A 19,344-nucleotide genomic window follows, 5' to 3' on the forward strand; every position below is an offset into this window, starting at 1 on the left:
TAGTCATAAGCGAAATTCAGATTGGATTGTGTAAATGGGGAATATTAATTATTATTTAGCAGTTGGTGTGTACCAGCACGCCTGCTCTGGAAATACTCATTTACTGCATTAAAGTTTATTAATATAATTATGGTGTTTTTAGTTTCTGTAATTTAAACGCAGCCTGCTCTGCTGCTTCTCCGTGTTTCTACCATATAGTTCTTTCAACACGTTCTGTGTGTGTCTGTGTCGGCATGTGCAGGTTTATGGGTTTCAGTAGTGTGCAGACTTTAAACCGTGATGTTATAACCAAGCCCTTAGTCTTGGCTGATACTGTCAGAAATTCCAGCTCTCCTCCCTGATGAACACCTCCTGCAGCAGCCTCGGTGACATCAGTGCATGCAGCTGCCGGCCCGACCGCTGTGTTTTCATCCCTCCTCTTCACAGCTGAGGGAGCAGCCGGGTGATGCCACTTCTCATAAGGGGCCGCCTAAGGTTGTCACAATGCACCGACTTACAGAGAGTGATGGAATCAGATGAAGTAGAGATGGTCTGACCTGCTTCGATCCCAGCAGCAAGAGGCCCTAATAAACTGGATAGCATGTGCTGTGCTTACGTGATTTAAATATTAGTTTAAAGCTTTAAAGCATAGTCATAAACAGATTAAATTACTATGAGTTGAACCCAGGTAATCATTTCTTTGGCTCTGTTTCCATCTCTGAAGCTCTGGTGAACCCGCTGCACGAGCTGCTGCTCAGCACCCGACAGAAGGAGGTGCAATAGACTGAAACAGAGCTGCAGGACATTTTCAAAAGTCGATTTTACATCCACTCCCAGGTGATATATTTATGTTAAATGGATAGTTTAATAAAGTCAGTACTAAAGTAGCTAAACTGACAGTGCCAGAAAACCCGTGCTCTTTGGCACAAACAAATATTAAAATATTGAATCTCCCCGTCCACTATTTACTCAGGCTGTAGACTCTCTTCGCCCCGTTTGCTTCTCTACAGAAGGCCGGTCGAACCGGACGAGCAGCAGCGCAGCGTCCCCCGCGCAGACAGCGCCCCCTGGCGGGGAGGGCGAGCTCCTGCACTCGGACTCGGGCCGCCCCGCCGCTTTGTTGTCACTCACGATTTGTTTCGGGAAGTGAGGGCGACATGGTCTACGAGGAGCTCGAGCGGCGCCTCAACGACGGCGGGTACATGAACTGGGTGAAAGCCGGACAGTGCCTGTCGCTGCTGAGGGATGGCCTGCTGCCCTTCACCACCCAGCACGCGAGAGCTTTCCACGGGGACCTGCTCAACCACAACACGCAGCTGAAGAAACCGTGCCAGACGTCCGCGTGCAAACCTGAAGGGAACAAGGTCGGCCTTGGAACTTGTTTTTGTCGTCCCTCAATTACTTCACCGTTTGTGCGAAGTGTGAAACGTCATTCTGAGTATATCACTGTGTACCAGTATGCTCACTGGAAGTTACCGTTTGAGTTGTTGTTGAGGATATGTGTGTGTGTGTGTGTGTGTAAGATATACAGACCTCGGTATAAGAAGAGTTTATTACCAAGTACACACAAATCATGAATTGGGCAATTAATGAGACATAATGAACACATTAAAAGTACATCAAATATGGTAAACAACCAGGGGTTTTCATTTACGCTCATTAAATATCAGGGAGTGAAACAAAAATAATCTACGCTACAACACGTATGTGAACACTGGAAAAAGACTAAACACAGCAGAAAAATCAAACTGGACATTTGACATCATTTAAACTTTTGTTTGGCGTGTAAACTAAATCATATGGACTTTGACTAAACAAATCGAAAAGAATAATGTGCACTTTGGATTCAGTTACCAACCTTGTTATGCTTCTATGATCCATAGGTAGATAAATGGATACTTTATTAACCAAGGCGAAATTTGTGTGTAGCAGTAGCAAAAATATATACATCGTACAATATAAAAAAATAGCAGAACATATAAAATTCAAGTGAAATAGAAGTATCTTAGGTGGAATAGGTATAAAATAGAATTAGAAAATTAAATTAGGCAGTAGTGCAAATATATATATATATTTATTTATTTTTTTCTCAGGTAATCCGTTTCAGGAACGAGTTGATGCATTCCTGTAAGTTGCATGTTGGTGATGATTGGATGAGACACTTCAGCACCAGTCTGACGAAGCTTTTGCAGCAGCTAGGGGGCGTACCACAGATCGCAACAGCTGGAAAGCACATCAAGGAGGTGTGTGTGTATGTGTGTGTTTTGTTATGTCAAATAAATTAGCTTCCTCTTTATTGAAACATCCAATCACATCTTCAAAACACTTGTTCTCCTGCTTTTCAAACCTGCGCATCGCTGCTTTGTGAGCTCTCAAATCCGAGCTGCATTCGTGTTGCTTAGCACCACTGTTTTTGTGCGTTTCATTTGTCCAGATGCTGAGCGTTGATTTGTCAATATACGTCTCTGGCTTGGACAGAATGGATTCCGCCGCCCTGGATGGATTAGAATCCGATTCAGTCCTCCATTGGGAGATCAGCCCTGTCTTGATTGGCCAATGGGAGGTTCAGTTGCTTCAAGAGAGCCTGCAAGAGTCTCTGCACGCTGCAGACGATGATGCGAAGCCAAAGGTGCGAAAAACAGATTTGTCGGTGTGCACTTGTGTACCACGACACGATGCATGGGAAGAAAGACCACACATAGCTTTAAATGGCCGTCTCTTCCCTTTTCTTTAGGACCCGGAGCAGCTGAAGAGGCTGGGCGGTTTCCTGCAGGCCAACAGAGATCTGGGCCTGAGGTTTTCAGCAGAGCTCCAAGCCATCAACTCTTTGCATGCCAGTGAATAATACAGGGGAAGATATGAAAGGGAGAAGGAGCACCATATTGTGCATTATGTCTTATATTTACTTCTTGAAATAGGTTGAGGTCAAATGTAAAACAGAGAGGGATTTGTGATGTATACTATGCATGTCAAGGGTGTCATTGCAAAGGTGAATTTTAAAAAATGCCAAATCGCTTTTTGACTTGTTACTGATTGGATGATCGTGAATCTCTCACGACTATAATCTGCGCGTTGATGTGTGAGTGTCTCAGTGTGTGAAAGTATTTCAATAGTTGAGTACCTAAACGGGCCCTCGTAGAGAGCGCTGTCCATGGACGGATCTTGGCAACATGGTAGCTCAAGAAATTAAGGCTAAAGATGAAAAATAACTGTAGGACATGCTTTTATAAGACATAGAATGTTTGTGTTTATTTTTGGGTGCACACAGGGATGTAGTAGGAAATTGAATTAAAGGTAATGCAAGATTGCTATTGGTGTGCACTACCAGTTGTGACTGACCAAAACCACTTTTTTTTTTTAATTCTTTATCTTTTATTAGTGATTAGTCATTCATTCATTCATTAAGTGTACAATAACATGAGAATTAAAGAGAACTGTGTTACTCAGAATAAGACAAACTTCCAATCTTAACAGTTGTGTACAGGCACTCAATCAGACAGGTTAACATGCACTACAACTTGACGGCAGAAGCCACTCAACAAGAACTACAGAAGCTGGGCTCATGGGAAATTATTGAAATGATGATGCATTGGTGAGCATTCATCCTGTTTTTGATTTTTCACTCTGTCTTTCCATGCGCACATACCTCCATCTTTCTGGTGCATCCTTCTGGATTACGTTATGCCAGAAAATGTCTTAATTTTAACTTTGAGAGGGCTGCTATTGTCTCATATTTTCAGAACGGACATGAAATAAAAAGAAATTAGAGGTATTTTCTCAAAACGTGGCTCTCGGACACTAAAGGATCCAGTGGTTTTGTTGCTTTATTAGTTTAACAAACATTGTGCTGGATAGCACACATTCAAGGTCAGCAGAAAGGGGAGAGAAAAGCCTTCTTTTCCATGGATAAAATAAAACAGAATGTTCCTCTTCTCCCAGATTAGGAGCCATAGTTCTGTCGTGGTTTCCTTTTGTGCACTTTTGGTGTTCTCAGATATATCTGCTGTACTGCTCATGTCATATTTTATGATATATTCAAATATACCCATGATTTAAGCAAGGTTTTAGTTTTTTCAGCAGGTTCTTGATGGATAATATACTCACTTGTGATTACGTGTGAAGATGTTTGTATGAGCTGACCAGAGCCCAATTCAGAGTGGCGAATGTCCCTGATTTACATCGACACGGCTGGTTTACTATCTGTATGAATATTAGTGTTAGTGATTGTGTGGATTTGGAAGGGACTGAAGACAAAAATATAAAAGTAGCAATAGCTAAAAGTAAAGAATACTGTTTAGTTTAGTAAAAATCCATCTCATTTCTTTATCCATCATTTGGCCCCTCTTGTCCTTTGCAGATTAATGGTCTCTTTTTAATTTAACCAAATGTTTTGACAATCCCGTTATTGCCTGTGCGTACACCGGGTGGCGCTGTACTGATGCCTTGGGCTCAGGTGGGATTGAAATCAAAAGTTGTTTTCAAGTGTTTGACCCCGGGAGGGCAAAGTCCTTTTACTGCTTTTGGGTTAACAGTTAATTTGGTTTCTGCACATAGTTCAATTGTAAATAAGGAAAATAATGGACAGATTTGACATGGTTCCACGCCAAAGAAACATTTGTCTTTGAACAATGTATCTAATGGAACATCAAAAATACCAAACACTAGTATGTCAACCAGCTCAGTGCTGAGCTCCTTTTACAATAGGTGCATTTAGAGTAAAATGTACTATGAGTGTTCATGTCAAATGGGCATTGGCACAGCTTTTATGTTGAAGGTCATCCAGATACCAGTTTGCATGAAAAGCTCATAGGTGACTTCATTTAATTAACTTGGAATTCAAATGTAATTCCACAATAGCATTCATTTCTAAATATGTTATTTGATTAATAATGAGCTAATTTTTTGATTTTGATTTTATATTGTCCTTGAATACACATTAACTTCATCTTGTTAAAAAGAAGCTAGGTTTGATGTGTGTGTTAGCTATTGTTTAACATGGGGGACGTTGCTGTGTGCACGTACATGCCAGCTGACATCATCATGAACCCCCGTTCAAACAGCTTTTTGAATGCAGCAGTTTGTCTGCACCACATCCTGTTGGTGTAATAAATCTGCTGCTGCTGACAGTACATCATTTATTTGTGTTATCCAGTGTGACTGATTTGAAGGGGTTATTAGAGGTTGAATGGTGGTGTGGGCTGTAGAACAGGACGCTAATTTGCAAACCTGAATAAATAGATCAAAGATGTCAAAGATAGAAGAAATGCTTGCACTTTTGCTTAGTGAAGCTCATCCTTCTACCGCGACAACGTGCACAGTGTGCACATTGCAACTGCAAAACAGAGAGGTGTGAAAACCTGAGGAGCTTTTCCTGTCCCACGCTCTTTCAAACACTCACCTGCTTCTGCTGCCGCCCTCAGAGCACAGGTTAGGAGGCAGCGACATGGAGAGGGAGGGGATGCTGGTCCGCTCCATCTACTTCGGGAGAATCGGGAGGGAGGCCACGGAGCGGCTGCTGGAGAGATTTGGACACGACGGCAGCTTCTTGCTGAGAGACAGCGAGACCGTGCAGGGGGCCTATTGCCTGTGTGTGAGGTGAGCACCTGTTTCAGCGTGTGAACATTACTTTATTGAGATACGCTGTCATGTGCAGATGAGATGCGCGCTGATGTCCTCTAGTAACGGGACAGAAGTATCACCTAAGAGCTGGGGTCCCTTCCCTGTTGCTCTCCCCCACAGCTACGGCTAAAGTAGTTGTTGGAGGTTTCTTGTTGTGAGGGTCACAGAATAGAGGACGTCTGTGTGTACAGATGGGAAGTCCTCTGAAGTAAGTTTGCGTTTTTGAGCTACACAAGATACAATTAAATGAAAATGATAAAAATGGACGCATTTACATAGAAGTAAATAAATGAATTGTTTTACCCGTTACATTCGAGCTGCTGTATTTGTACATAAGTGTATACATACAGAGTGTGAAATAAGTATTGAACACGTCACCATTTTTCTCAGTAAATATATTTCCAAAGGAGCTATTGACATGAAGTTTTCACCAGATGATGGTGACAAACCAAGTAATACATACAAAGAAACAAAAAACAAAGAAGTTCAGAAATAAAGTTATGTGTAAAAATTTTTTAAATGACACAGGGAAAAAAGTATTGAACACACTTACAGATATTTATTCAATACTTTGAACAAAAGCCTTTGTTGGTAATGACAGCTTCAAGACGCCTCCTGTCGCCTGCATTGCTCTGGTGGGATTTTGGCTCGTTTACAGTCTTCAAATCTTGAAGGTTCAGTGGGACTCTTCTATGAATCTTGATCTTCAGTTCTTTCCATAGATTTTCAATGGGATTGAAGTCAGGTGATTGGCTGGGCCATTCTAGCAGCTTTATTTTAGTTTCCTTGGCTGTGTGTTTGGGATCATCGTCTTGCTGAAATGTCCACCCTCGTTTCATCTTCATCATCCTGGTAGATGGCAGCAAATTTCTGTCAAGAATGTAAATTTGTAAATTTGCCCGTTTATCCTTCCTTCAATTATGTGAAGTTTGCCAGAACCATTTGCTGAAAAGCAGCCCCACACCATGATGTTCCCACCTCCTATCTTCACTGTTGGTATGGTGTTTTTAGGGTGATGTGCAGTGCCATTTTTCCTCCAAACATGGTGTGTATTATGGCATCTCATCTGACCACACTACATTCTCCCAGTATTTCACTGGCTTTTCCAAATGATGTGCAGCAAACTTTAAACAAAAGTGACGTCTTGCCTGGTGAGCGTGCACAGGCCGTGACGGTGGAGTCATTACTTACTGTTTTCTTTGAGACACCAGTACCTGCTAATTGAAGCCCTCCACAAGTGGTCCTTGGTTCTTGGACAACTCTTCTGATTATTCTTTTCACTCCTGTCAGAAATCTTGCGAGGAGCATCTGGTCGAAACAAATTCATGGTGAAGTGAGTGTTTTTCCACTTCTGTATTATGGCCCCAACAGTGCTCACTGGAACATTTAAGGCCATCATTGTGTTTTGCAACAATTAGGTTGCGAGAGTCTTGAGACAGCTCTTTGCTTTTAACCATCATGGGACGTGTCTTGTGTGTCACCTTGGCAATGAGACCTTTTTGTAGGCCGTCAGTTGGGACTGAACCAGCTGATATTAATTTGCACTGACAAGGGTCTGGATTGCTTTTTGATTACTGATAGTTTTCAACTGTCGTCTTGGCTTTTCCTACCTTTTTGCACCTCCCTTTCTTTATGTGTTCAATACTTTTCCCTGTGTCATTTCACATTACTACACATAACTTTATTTCTGAACTTCTTTGTTTTCGGTTTCTTTGTATTGCTTGGGTTGTTACCATCATCTGGTGAAAACTTCATGTCAATAGCTTCTTTGGAAATATATTTACTGAGAAAAATAGTGACGTGTTCAACACTTATTTCACCCGCTGTATATGAGTGTTGTGAGTTACAGTCTTTTCTTGTAGAAGCGGGTTGTTATTTCTGTTTATTCAAATTTGAGCAAGCCATACTGAACCATATTCTAAACCTTCTGAATGATGAACTGAGGTAATACCTTATGAAAAACCCAAACAAATTAAGTTTGGATATTGTACAAAAGTTCAAAGTTATTATACAGTTTAATGTAAGTCATTATTTTGTGCGTCAACTTTGAGCTCTGTCAGACTTCACAACCATTCAAAACTACTGAGGACCCCTCGTGTTTTGCAGGAAAGCGCCGTTTGTACACACATACAGGCTCGTACGCTCGACCGAGGGCTGGTTCCTTCAGGTGGGTGAACATTGCATGTGTCCACACACACACACACACACACACACACACAGGGTTGTTTGTCATGGTTTGGTGTCATCAGCAGGACCCAGGAGTCAGAATGCAGAGTTTTGGGACTCTTGAAAGACTGATAGAGAATTACAGAAGGGGTTCAGGCTCTGAAGTCGGCGTAGCTCCTCTCACAGAACCGCTGGACAAAAGACACCTGCAATACAACAGCTTTGGACAAGGTATGGCGCACACACACACACCTGTCTCCCTGCAGCAACATCTGGTCCACGCAAAGCAGCCTCAGAGACAGAAGTGTGTGTTTCTGCTGTTTGCTGGGTACTAAAACGTCCTTTGTAGCTATGAGGATGAGTCTCATTCAATCCTAATAAAAGCTCAATGGTTTCCTCCACAGAGTTTTCGTACATGGAAATGTGATTCAGCAGCAGCTCGGTCTACTGAGGTCACGTCTATCAACTGTCAGACCAATGTCGGCGATCAGTCGGAATAACAAGATGGCGGAAACCAACGTTAGGTGGAACAAAAAGGGTCACGGCTCATATATTTCTCTTCCTCCTCATTTTGACATGTATTCTGTTATTTATCTGCTTGTGGGAGTCGGCCTTGAGTACAGCGATCCATTTGATCTGTGCAGTTTGTCGGCATGTTCTCATCAATTCAAAGCCACTGTGGCTGAACACAGGAAATATAGCAACGCCGGAAAGGCGGGTCACAAAATGTATAGCTCATCATGTGCAGAGGTGTCAAAAGTGTTCACATTCATTACTCAAGTAGAAGTAAAGATACCAGAGTTATTAAGATAAAAGTATTAAAGTACTGGTTTCAAAACTACTTAAAGTATAAAAGTGAGGAAGGAAAAAAATGTCCATTAAGGACAGTCAGTCGGTCAGTCCGTTTTAATCAGATCACGTGACCTTCCGGGTGATGGATGCGCATCGAGGTATTTGTACTTCGCAACGAGGTATTTGTACTTCGTTACTTGACACCTCTGCTCATGTGGCTTCATTATTTTATTGTTGCAATGCCAGCTTCCTCTTAGTCATCCTTGAAACCCCACCTACATTTACAGGTGTTACAACGGGCTCCAACGTTGACTATTGGGTCGATTCGGACTATTTATTAGTGTGGTATTCGGGTGAAAGTGAGCCGGTACCGGGGAATGAAATTACGACAGACGCACGGGCCTGTCGCCACAAGGCAAGCAAAACAAGCAACTGCTCGGGGCCCCGAGACAACGACTGGTTAAGATTAGAAAGCAACGACAAACTGTGTGAGCGGCCCTTTGATAGTCAATGCAGTAAAGTGCAATGACCCCTCAAGGGGCCCCTCTCATGATCTGTGCTGCTCATTCAACCCGAGGCATGGCTCGTCGTCATGAGCGGATGAGGACAGCTACTTCAAGCCTCTTTGGAATTTATTTTAAGTGTTTTACCTTTTCTGTTCCGTTCTACTGTTCTGTTCTAACTATTCAGCCAATAAATAAATACATGCTGAAATTAAGTGTTTGCAAGTTATTCATAATCAAAAACAGATACAGGTGGGTTAAAGAGTGATACTAGAGTGATAAGAAGTCCTAGTGAATGCTTGATGAGTAGACTATAATACGGTAAATAAACAAATAAACAAATAATAAATAATTAGGCAAAGTGAAATTTTTGCGCGCACGCATTAAACCTGTATCATATACCACCAAGAAATAAAAACTACTTTCACTTTCTTTTGGCTTGAATCCTCAATGATGTGGTGCTCAAACAGGCTCCTGTCTAAAGTTCACCGTTGCTTCGTCAGTGCTTTTGCTGCTTTTCTGTCGTCGCCTGTCAATTCATTACATTGTGAGTTGATTTGATGTGTTTAAGTCAGCTCGAATAAAAGACTTGACTTTGGTGTATCTATGAAACGTCGTGAACCAGGATCACTTCGTTAGGCCCAACCACTCGTTGTCTGAGCGGACAAAGTGATCTCCCATTTACACAATGACATCAGTGAACCGAAATACGATGAACTAGGGAGTGCTGAGCTGAACTTACTGCCTTGGTGCTATTAACGTTAGCAGATACACGAGACGGGGGATTACAAGCAAAAGAGTGCACTGCCCAAAATGTCAAACTTTAATGGGTTGACTTCTATATTGTTTATTTCACATTTTGTTTCATAGCGGTTTCATGCTTTTTCTTTTTTTTTTAAACATTGTAATAATGTTATCCTTATAAGTTTTTGCATTTGTGAAATAGTCATATGTTCATCTAAATGTTTCTCCTTTGCCCTTATTGTCCAGTTTAGGCTTAAACAGAGGGAACCACTTTGTATGAATAATAGTTGACTAAATAAATACACTTTAAATGAGCATTTGGTGTTTTAGTATATCACTTAACTTTATTACACACATTTTAAATATAAGCACAATAAATCCACGTATCAATACCAGCTAACGAGCCAATTCAGGTGGAAATACTTTTTTTTCTTCAAAACTCTGAATATTAGTCCACTAGTTTATGTTAATAATAAATAAAATGAAGATGCGATGCACACTTCTGGTTATGGCTGAATAGACTGGCATGACACATTATGGAGGAAAAGCCTCCTTTTCTTCAAACATTTCTCCTTCCCACGTTGCTTTTAGAATGTTTTTTCAGGCCTTTGCTCAGTACACAACACCGTTGTGATCTCCTCGGCTGGTGGAGCAGCGTGGTGGAGCTGCAGACAACACAACACACGTTGGCACCATTTGAGCGCACGCCTTTGTGCTCGGGTGAGCGGTAAAACGTGTGATGTCAACGGGTGTGCGTGCAGTGTGGGTGCTTACTTACGTTGAACGTGTCACCTTTTTCCAGCATACCCTTGTATTTCTGCGGGGGCCGAGGGATCGGAGGGAACAGAACGCTGCACACCCTGAAAACCAGGCACAAAATGAGCTTTAAGCACTAACATTTCAAAACCCTGCCATTTTTTTGTGGCTGAAATAATATTCTTTTTGTTTAACAAATAGAAAATGAAGAGAAACTGTCACAGAAAGGAGAAAAAAAAATGAGCACATCCTTCCTCAATGTTCTTCAGCATTTCCTTTCATCTTGTGTTTTTACCCCATATGGCTATTTTACACCAGTACGTGGGTGTTCCTCTCTGAACCATAAGGAAGTCTAGTGGGGGGGTTTTGCATTGGCTTCTTACTTCTCATTTCTGTGTTCTCACTTAACGCCCCCTGTTCTGTTGACAATATGGTAAAAGTGACAAACACCCGTACCTCTGATGGCGTAACAGCAGCAGCCCGGCCAGGAGGATCATGGGTGTTCCCAGTGAAATCGAGAAGATCACCAGAGTGTTGAACTTGTAAACTGACGTTGCCACCGCTACCAACGGACAAACAAAGAAATATAAGACCTCCAGGGCAGAACCTTTGGTTAAAAGACTCAATCGAGCGGCCCTCACTTATGGGGTCGCTCCAGTCGCTCCAATGGGAGGGGGAGGTGCAGAGGTTTGTCTTCCTCGTCCTCACCCTCACGCTGTAGGTGTAGGTGGGGTCTGCATTAGGCTCCATGTAAGACCTACTCCCTGTGATCTTTTTGGGACTTTCCTGTTTATAGAAGATACATATTTACATATTCTGGTAAACCTTCAGTAGTTCACATTGTTAAGCCTCTTCTCGTCTATGTGCAACAGAAGACATTGCATAGTGTATGTATTATTTTTGGATTATTCAACGTCTATATCCATTCACACGGGCATACCTGGTCACCTAGGTCCAGCTGGTATTCAAAGCAGTGCTCATTGGATACTGTGCGACCTTGGGGCAGACCCCATGTCACCAACAGGCCTCCATCTCCAAATGAGGCGGTGATATTTTGTGGTGGCGGCTGGACCTCTGTGGGACACCCAACCAAAAACAAATGGTAAAAATGAATGAGAATACTTCAGTCGGAGGGTTTTTGTGGAGTCTGCACAACCTACCGGCTAAACGCAATCTGAACATTCAGCTCACTGGATTCATGTACCTCTCTGCCTGCAGCCTCCACCTCAACGTTCTTCCTCAATTTGGTTTGTAACATCATAGCTACTCTTTTCAAGTTTCTTATGAAGTTTTTCCCACAGATCTTACTCTGGTATGTTTAGGGATTTGTAGGTTGAGCTTTTTTGCGGAGCTATGTATGTATGTATGTATATAGCTAGGTGATTTTCAGTATGTCAGGACTTAACAGGACGTATTTTTTCTGCCACTAACCAGAATGAAGACCAGGGTAGAGTGAGCCAGCTAATATTGGGTATGTAGTCAGCCAGGGGGATGAGGCTCCATATCTAAAGCAATCTGGCACTTTGTCAGTTTGAGTTGTGTAACTTTGTCTCAGATTGTGATATTGGAGTCTATAACGTGCCCCTAGATGGAGAACTAGCTTCAATTAGAAGATTCTGTATATTCAGATTAGCAAGACACTTACAACCATGATCAGATTGTGGCTAATTATTAGTGTTGAGGGGAAGTGTCTGACATAGCACATCATCTTCTAACTTGGGGTTTTGTGGGCCAAGACCAGATGCCAGTCTTTAAGGAACTCCAAGCCTCTACTGTTGTCTTTAACGAGAAGCAGACCCAGTCAAAGGTCATTCAGCATGCGTAGCCACAAATATTACCATCTGACCTTGGGTAAGTACTGTGCAATGACTGTTTCTACATGTATTAACTCTCTGCAGGGTTTTTAGAGGCTCCTTAAATAACTTCCTAATAACAGGGTTGTTGGGGGTCAAATCAAAGGGCTACCTATGCATAACTCAAACGGTGAATGCCAATGGACACCATCAGGATCATTTGCTGATAATAAACCACTTAAAGACAGTGTTTATCTTGGAGAATTACCTAGCAAGTCCATGTCGTATTCGGAGGTGTAGACTGTCCAATTCCCATGGAGCGTGATGTTCAAGTGGAGGATTACGGACAACATCTCATTCTTGTGCAGAGTCAAAGACAATGATCCGACTCTCTCCTCAGACGAAAGGTTTGCATAGTGAACCTCTCTATCGTCGTCACAGATGCTGGGAAGACATACAGAGAAATAGATACACGCTCCCAACAACTCATACATTTGGAAGAATCTGTTTAAAGGTATGGCGCATGGGTATGGTTTAAATTAAACAAAAAATAAACACCTGATATGGACAAAGAGCTGAGCGTCCTTCTGTAAAGTGTGAAATGACCAGGAGCAGTTGAGTAAATTTGTTGTGTAGAAGAGGCAGCGAAAGTTATCGTTCAAGTGAGCCACCCCGACATATTGGTTCCCCGAAGACATCTGAGGTATGATCTGACAAAGAACAGAATACAGAAATGAAACACGATGGCATCTTTATTTAGAGCCGCACATGTTTACTGAGCCTGTGTGGACGTTGGAAAGAACATTTGCATTCTCACGTTCCCCGGTTCTCTGTCCATCTCACAGACATCTGGATAGTCGGGTTCCGTCTCTGTTAAAAGAAGACTTGTTGCAGTTAAAGCACAAAGGAACTGCGCTGGTGGAGGAATCCATTGAGCAGTAAGCACAAGGCAAGCAGTAATTGCAACAGCGTCCTGATCAAAGCCAGAGAAGCAAACGTGTTTGTTGAATGGGGGGGGGGAGAGTGTACCCACCACTTTGTGAGACACACAAAACCAGCAGGTAGGCCCAAAGTCGTGGATGGCCAGGAAGCAGCTTCATGGCCCACCTAGGGGGTTTTATACACACATAAACACATGAAGTCATGTCAGTGAGCATCGAGAAGCCGATGCATCACTTCGAAGTCATTTCCCGACTGTTCATACTTCCCCTTTTTTTCTTAAATGAAGTGGCCGACATCTCCATTGGAAATAATTACACACAAACAGCTTTCTGCTTATGAATCTTGATTCTCCCAGTGCTTCATTTTAAAAGAGAGTTTTAACATTTCCACTGTCTAAAAAAAATGCATCTGTTCTTTGTTTCGTTTACAGCTCGAATGACGCAGAGTGTGAAAAGTGGTCGGTGGCCAGCTGGCGATGGTCGGCGGAAGGTTCCTCCGGGGGTCGGCGGAAGTAACCTTTTTCAGTAGCGAGATGGACCCGCCTCCTCTCCCTCATGCAAATTACATGTAAATGAGTATCTTACGACCACGGCTTTGCCCTAAGTGTTTTTATTTTCAAACTGTATTGAGAATGTAGCACAACACAGCGACCTACAAGTAGCGCAGCGTCTTAGATAAAGTGAAGCACGTCTTAATGCGAGGCTTTAGAAATCAACACAAAGGGATTCTCCGTGTGTTCATGAAGTCTGAAGCGGGTCATTTGGCCACTGTTTTGATAACAGACCGCAGCCAGCGCACAGAGAGCACCAGGGGACCGACTACGCCCCCCCTCCCCCGTCCGGACAAACAGTTTGTCCGACCACTGGCCTTCACTGGGAAACGGGTTATCGTTTTATTTGTTTGGGGTTATATAAGCATGCGAGGTAGATACATATTCTATATTGTTTTAGCGTTGCTATGCCTCTCTGATTATCGCCATGCTCCCATCATCCGATCGGCAGGTCGCAGGACCATCGCCAGCTCAGCTGTACCACTTTACTTTCTAAAATCTAACACAAAATACTGTTAAAGTAGGTATATAGTATTGAGTATCCACATTGTAAACAATATTGCGAAGAAGCTGTTACCTCCACCGTCCTCGCACCGTGTCGCTGCTGCTCTTCTCTCCCCAACCAACTGGATCGAGTTTAAAAGTAAAGAGGGATTTAAGAACTAACAAAGAAAATATAGTCACAAAGTGAAATACGTTATCAAAAGGGTAATTTCTCGCGAAATAGAGGACCTTCCTTTTCCGGAAAGTCTACAAAGTTGCGGCTGCAAAAGATTCAGTCTCTTCTTCTTCTTTTTCTTTTTTCTTCTTCTTCTTCTTCTTCTTCTTCTTCTTCTTTTTCTTCTTCTTTTTTATTTTCTTCTTCTGCTTTATTTTTTTAATTGGTGGTTGTCAAACGAGTATCCATTGCGCATTACCGACACCTTGTGAAAGGGAGTGTGGTCTGAAATGGCAGCGCTGCTGTATCCTTTTGTTTTATGTATCCCCTTTGTCTTTGCTAGATATTTAAATATTTCCCCATAAACTTTATGCTGGGAATCCAGTTGCATCAGTTATATGAACTCAACCCAAATCTTTCTGCAAAACGTCTCTGAGCCTTTCCCTCTAATGATTGTATTGTATTGATTGTGCACTGTGGGTTAGGATGTGTTCTATTGTTTCCTGTTCACTGCAATGCTGACAGGTGGATGCTATTGAGGTTAATTCTCCTGATAGTGAAGTGTTTTTATTTATTTATTCTTTTGTTAGACATTCTGTTGAATTTGGGTATAACAAATAATACTCATACTCATACTTTGATTGTTTAGGATGCACCGTTTGAATAATTGTGTGGTCTGAACAGTTATTTCCGATGTACGTGTCTACCTGTAACCAGCTACATGTACCCATTTTGCCTGCAGAAAGTGAAGGTCAACTTCTGCCTGCTTATTGTACCATGATGGAACTGCGGGGATAAGTGTGGGACTGAGTATTAAATTATCGAGCTGGGTTCCTTTCACTCTTCTATGATGCACTCAGAGCTTTTATTTAGCAGTATTTCCCGATACAGTTTTATTGACTCTTGATTTTGTTTCTTCTTATAATTAAAAATGGGTATATTTATAACCCACGCAGCTAAATAGCTGGGAATTTTCTATTTGGTAGAACATCTTTAGAACATTACATTGGTTAAACTGGATCTTTGTGTGGTAGGATGACTTTCTATACCTGTAGCACAATTTTGGAGATACATTATTATTTCTCGAAAATGATTCTTCTAAAAGGCGTGAAAAAATGTGAGTTCCCTGACCGGGAATCGAACCCGGGCCGCGGCGGTGAGAGCGCCGAATCCTAACCACTAGACCACCAGGGACGCTTGAAATGATGCCCACGTACTTTTGTATTTATAGAAAAGAATATATATATAAAATATGTATTACATTTGAGTTTGTTTGTGTTTTACCAGTTATTGATAATTATTAACTGACTAGCGTAACTATTCTGAGTGCGTTTTCAATTCCAACTAGATATTATTTTTAGTACAAATGTTGTACATGTTAATTAGGCTATTACAATAAGCGATTGTTGACAAATACTAAATAAAATATCTAGTTCTTTGCATTGTTCCAACAAAGTGATTGCACATTTTATTTGTTTTTGTCTGATGGAGCAATCTTGTTTACATGAAGGTGACATTTCCTTTATTATATTATTAATAAAAGCATACATGGAGAAACAAAATGTCGTTATTACTGTAGCGACGATTTGCCATCTTGTCACTAGTAGAGGTGTTTTGTAGGGTTATCTGACGCGTGGTTCCAAATGATTCCAGTTCCAGTCCAATACTGCATTTTATCTTCTTTATTTTTTGCTCAGTTCTGATGCTCAAACATGTTACAATCCATAGTTCTGATGCACCATGACTCTTGATCCTCACCCTTGATCCTCACGGTCAAAAACTGTTTGCTTCCCCAACACCCCCGATTCCCTTGCTCTCTGATTATCTATATACACCTTAAAACCCAACACCTGGCTTCCCTTGCTCCCTGATTATCTACATACACCTTAAACCCATACTCCACCCAGTGTTCTCCAGGGGAACTACAACAGTCAAAAAGAGAGCATAATGGCTCTTACAATTACCATTTTGTTTTCTGTTTATTTATCCTTTCAACTTCCGTTTACATTTTATAATTGTATTTGGTTAAGTTATATCTTCTCTCTCTTTCGCAAAAAAAACTGCCCTTCTTCAAAAGTGCAAAATTCAAAAGAAAGTGACAAGTTATGTAGTTAGAAAGTCAACGGAACCCTCTCGGGCGATAGCAGAGCTTTTCTTTTGAAGGTTTCAAGCGGAAGTCACGATTGTCCGGACAAAAGAAATGTCACTTCCTCCGAAAGTAAAACCAGCAAAGAGCGGCGTTTCAACCTCACGAAAAACTGTAAGTGTTTATTTGTGAATACATCGCTGCCAAAAAGTATCTTTGTGACCGAATTACAGAAGCGCTTTTTGCACGCAAACTGGCAGTGATACATTTTTATCTTCCCAAGGAAATACTGCCTGATCGTAAGTGACTGAGCTCGGTTCGCCACTAAAACCAATGTGCACCGACTTACTCTACGAACCAAACCCTCAGTATTAACGTCAACACTTTGCTATGCGTGTCCGTTGTGTCTCTATTTCCCAGATTTAACATGTCAGCCAGAGGAAAGGTGAGAAGTAAAAAGACAGCCATCCATGAGGCCCTGTGCGCCGACTACCTTCTAATCCTCAACAAAGTTCATGAGAAGGAGCTGATCACTTCGCGTGAGTACACGAACCTCAAAAGCATCAAGCACGGAACCGTAGAGGTCCACGTCGTTGAGCTGGTGGACAAGCTCCTGAACAAAGGAGAAGACACCTGCAAAGCCTTCCTTAGCCTCCTGCAAACTGATGACGAAATTCACCTTACTTACCCCACACTGAGGAGGGAGTTGTATGGCGCATGCCCTTTAGCCAAGCCTGTCCAAGATACATCAGTGGACAACAGTGGTGCGTATATGATTTGATCAAAGCTCTGGTGTCGATAGGACTCATATTCAGCATAATTTACGTTTCACTTTCACAAACGGGACACCTTAAAGCTGCTATGTTTGGAAGTGTAATTCTGTTCCCTTCTGATTTCCTCAGAGGTTCTGCCTCCAGAGAGCAAGAGACAAAAGAAGGTATGCTATCAATCCAATCAATTAAATGGGTTTTTAGTTTGTAGACACATTACTTGCTTATTATGCTGTTTTAACATACTTGAATATTGGCTCTGCAATACAATATAAATTCAAACCAGTAAAGAAAATCAGGTGTACCTCTTCAGTAAAAGTCATTGAATGTATTGAAATGGCAGAAAAATGCTCCACCCCAGTTAGTTTCTTCATTTTGTGTTTGTGTCACACAGTGTGTCTGGTTCAACTGTTTTCAGGACGAGCAGTATGAATTGAACAGCCGCCCCAGAGGCCTCTGCGTGATAATTAACAATGAGAATTTCAACAAACCGAGGCGTGGAACTAACAAAGACGCTGGTATGTAACGGAGAGATTTACACAATTCTGTTCTGGTTGAAGCATAACTCTGGTTTTTCTTCATGACATTTTCCTGCAGAATGTTTGGCCGAGGTGTTCAGCTGGCTGGGCTTCAGGGCGCTGATGTGTAAAGACCAAACCAAGGACCAGATGGAGCGGGCCCTGAAATGCTTCGCTTCGCAGAGCGACCTCACTCAGCTGCAGGAGTTCAAAGTAGAGGAGTGGACCGGCAGCAAATTCACTGCTCTTCAGGAGGCCCCTCGGCACGGCGATGCCTTCCTCTGCTGTATTCTCAGTCACGGACAGAAGGGTGTAGTCCTCGGTATTGACGGCCAGCCTCTTTCCATCAAAAAAATAATTGGAACATTCATGCCGCCTGCTAACACAACCCTCATCGGCAAGCCCAAAGTGTTCCTGATCCAGGCCTGTCAGGGAGGGCTAACACAGCACGGAGTGTTGGAAGGTGTAGAGGCTGATGATTCTCCCTCGCCAACCATCCCACTGCAGGCTGATGTCCTGGTTGCCGTTGCCACTGTGGAAGATCATTTATCTTTCAGACACGTCACTGAAGGGAGCTGGTTTGTCCAATCTGTGTGTGAGCAACTAAAGAAGGGCTGTGAGAGGTAAATGTCAAACTCAAAAATGAATAAATAATTAGTGAATTATCCACAATATGTTGTAAATAGCATAAATGATTTAATCAAATGTATACTGTACACTTAATCATAACGTGCCCTGCTAGGGATAATAGTATGTTTTGTTTCAAATTGTTTTTAGGGGTGAAGACATTACCACCATCCTCCATCGCGTGAACTATGAAGTGGGGCAGAAAGAGGGCCACAGTACACCCGGGGAAAAGAAGCAGATGCCAGAAATTAGGTTCACCCTAAGGAAGACACTTGTGTTGTCTCCACATCCTTTTTTGCAAAATAGTGCTTGATGTATTTTTTAAGGATCTCTGATACACCCCGTGTACTCAATATTATTTTTTCAAAGTACTCAATCATTTGTATAATTCAATGTCTTATATTTTTTTTATCAACTTTAACCATTTTTTTACGATATATTATATATTTGTCACAGATTTGTGTCTGGGTTTTTTTTCTGCTCAAAGCGTAATTCCATATCTTAATGAGGTGTTACAAACACATGCAGAATACTCGTTGTATATGCATGTTTAACAAATAACATACTAATGTAGGAAAACTATTTGATCGACTCCTATGAAAATGAAGTAATGTAAAGTACAATATCAGGTGTGTCAATCACAACCTGATGAGTATCGGCAAATTTGAAGGACAATGAAAAATGCTTTATTTTTTAAAGAAAAATATATTTTCAACAATAGCTAAAACACCTGGATGATTAAACCATCACACTTCATAACCAACATTGGTCTGAGTGCTCTTGGTTTTGGTGAGAATTCGGCTGCGCGCTTACATCCGTCTGTACGGTACTGAAGCGTAGC

The 19,344-nt window shown here is 41.8% G+C and overlaps 4 protein-coding genes and 1 non-coding gene across 7 annotated transcripts; 3 read left to right on the forward strand and 2 right to left on the reverse strand.

The window, feature by feature from the left end:
- The first annotated feature begins 1,066 nt into the window (after positions 1–1,066).
- On the forward strand, positions 1,067–3,792 carry LOC119209199 (uncharacterized protein CXorf38 homolog). The gene is made up of 4 exons (XM_062557702.1): positions 1,067–1,343; positions 2,073–2,222; positions 2,414–2,608; positions 2,714–3,792. The coding sequence occupies exons 1-4, from the start codon at positions 1,137–1,139 to the stop codon at positions 2,822–2,824; spliced, it is 663 nt and encodes a 220-aa protein (XP_062413686.1). The 5' UTR covers positions 1,067–1,136; the 3' UTR covers positions 2,825–3,792.
- Positions 3,793–5,069: 1,277 nt separating this feature from the next.
- On the forward strand, positions 5,070–10,045 carry LOC119209206 (SH2 domain-containing protein 1A-like). Of its 2 annotated transcripts, none has more exons than XM_062557704.1 (4): positions 5,070–5,574; positions 7,705–7,765; positions 7,848–7,995; positions 8,169–10,045. In XM_062557704.1, the coding sequence occupies exons 1-4, from the start codon at positions 5,423–5,425 to the stop codon at positions 8,189–8,191; spliced, it is 384 nt and encodes a 127-aa protein (XP_062413688.1). In that variant the 5' UTR covers positions 5,070–5,422; the 3' UTR covers positions 8,192–10,045. The 2 variants fall into 2 exon arrangements, with proteins under 2 accessions (XP_062413688.1, XP_062413689.1); XM_062557705.1 differs by having other exon boundaries at positions 5,188–5,574; positions 7,851–7,995; positions 8,169–10,042.
- Positions 10,046–10,071: 26 nt separating this feature from the next.
- On the reverse strand, positions 10,072–14,689 carry LOC119209194 (granulocyte-macrophage colony-stimulating factor receptor subunit alpha-like). Its single transcript, XM_062557703.1, has 11 exons — positions 14,587–14,689; positions 14,422–14,470; positions 13,386–13,459; positions 13,170–13,222; positions 12,911–13,062; positions 12,621–12,796; positions 11,500–11,633; positions 11,201–11,345; positions 11,016–11,121; positions 10,582–10,663; positions 10,072–10,468 (listed from the first exon to the last, which is right to left on the reverse strand). Exons 3-11 carry the CDS (start codon positions 13,450–13,452, stop codon positions 10,391–10,393), a joined length of 993 nt encoding a protein of 330 aa, XP_062413687.1. The 5' UTR covers positions 13,453–13,459; positions 14,422–14,470; positions 14,587–14,689; the 3' UTR covers positions 10,072–10,390.
- A 935-nt stretch (positions 14,690–15,624) lies between these two features.
- On the reverse strand, positions 15,625–15,696 carry trnae-cuc (transfer RNA glutamic acid (anticodon CUC)). Its single transcript has one exon. It is a non-coding gene; the product is annotated as a tRNA-Glu (tRNA).
- A 986-nt stretch (positions 15,697–16,682) lies between these two features.
- LOC119209185 (caspase-8-like) lies at positions 16,683–18,906 on the forward strand. 2 transcript variants are annotated; one of them, XM_037458292.2, is made up of 6 exons: positions 16,683–16,762; positions 17,009–17,352; positions 17,491–17,525; positions 17,777–17,876; positions 17,956–18,499; positions 18,654–18,906. In XM_037458292.2, the coding sequence occupies exons 2-6, from the start codon at positions 17,016–17,018 to the stop codon at positions 18,814–18,816; spliced, it is 1,179 nt and encodes a 392-aa protein (XP_037314189.2). In that variant the 5' UTR covers positions 16,683–16,762; positions 17,009–17,015; the 3' UTR covers positions 18,817–18,906. The 2 variants fall into 2 exon arrangements, with proteins under 2 accessions (XP_037314189.2, XP_037314188.2); XM_037458291.2 differs by having other exon boundaries at positions 16,706–16,887; positions 18,654–18,905.
- The last annotated feature ends 438 nt before the right edge of the window (positions 18,907–19,344 follow it).

Source organism: Pungitius pungitius, chromosome 15 (genome assembly GCF_949316345.1).
Source record: "Pungitius pungitius chromosome 15, fPunPun2.1, whole genome shotgun sequence".
In the NCBI taxonomy this organism is placed as follows: domain Eukaryota; kingdom Metazoa; phylum Chordata; class Actinopteri; order Perciformes; family Gasterosteidae; genus Pungitius; species Pungitius pungitius.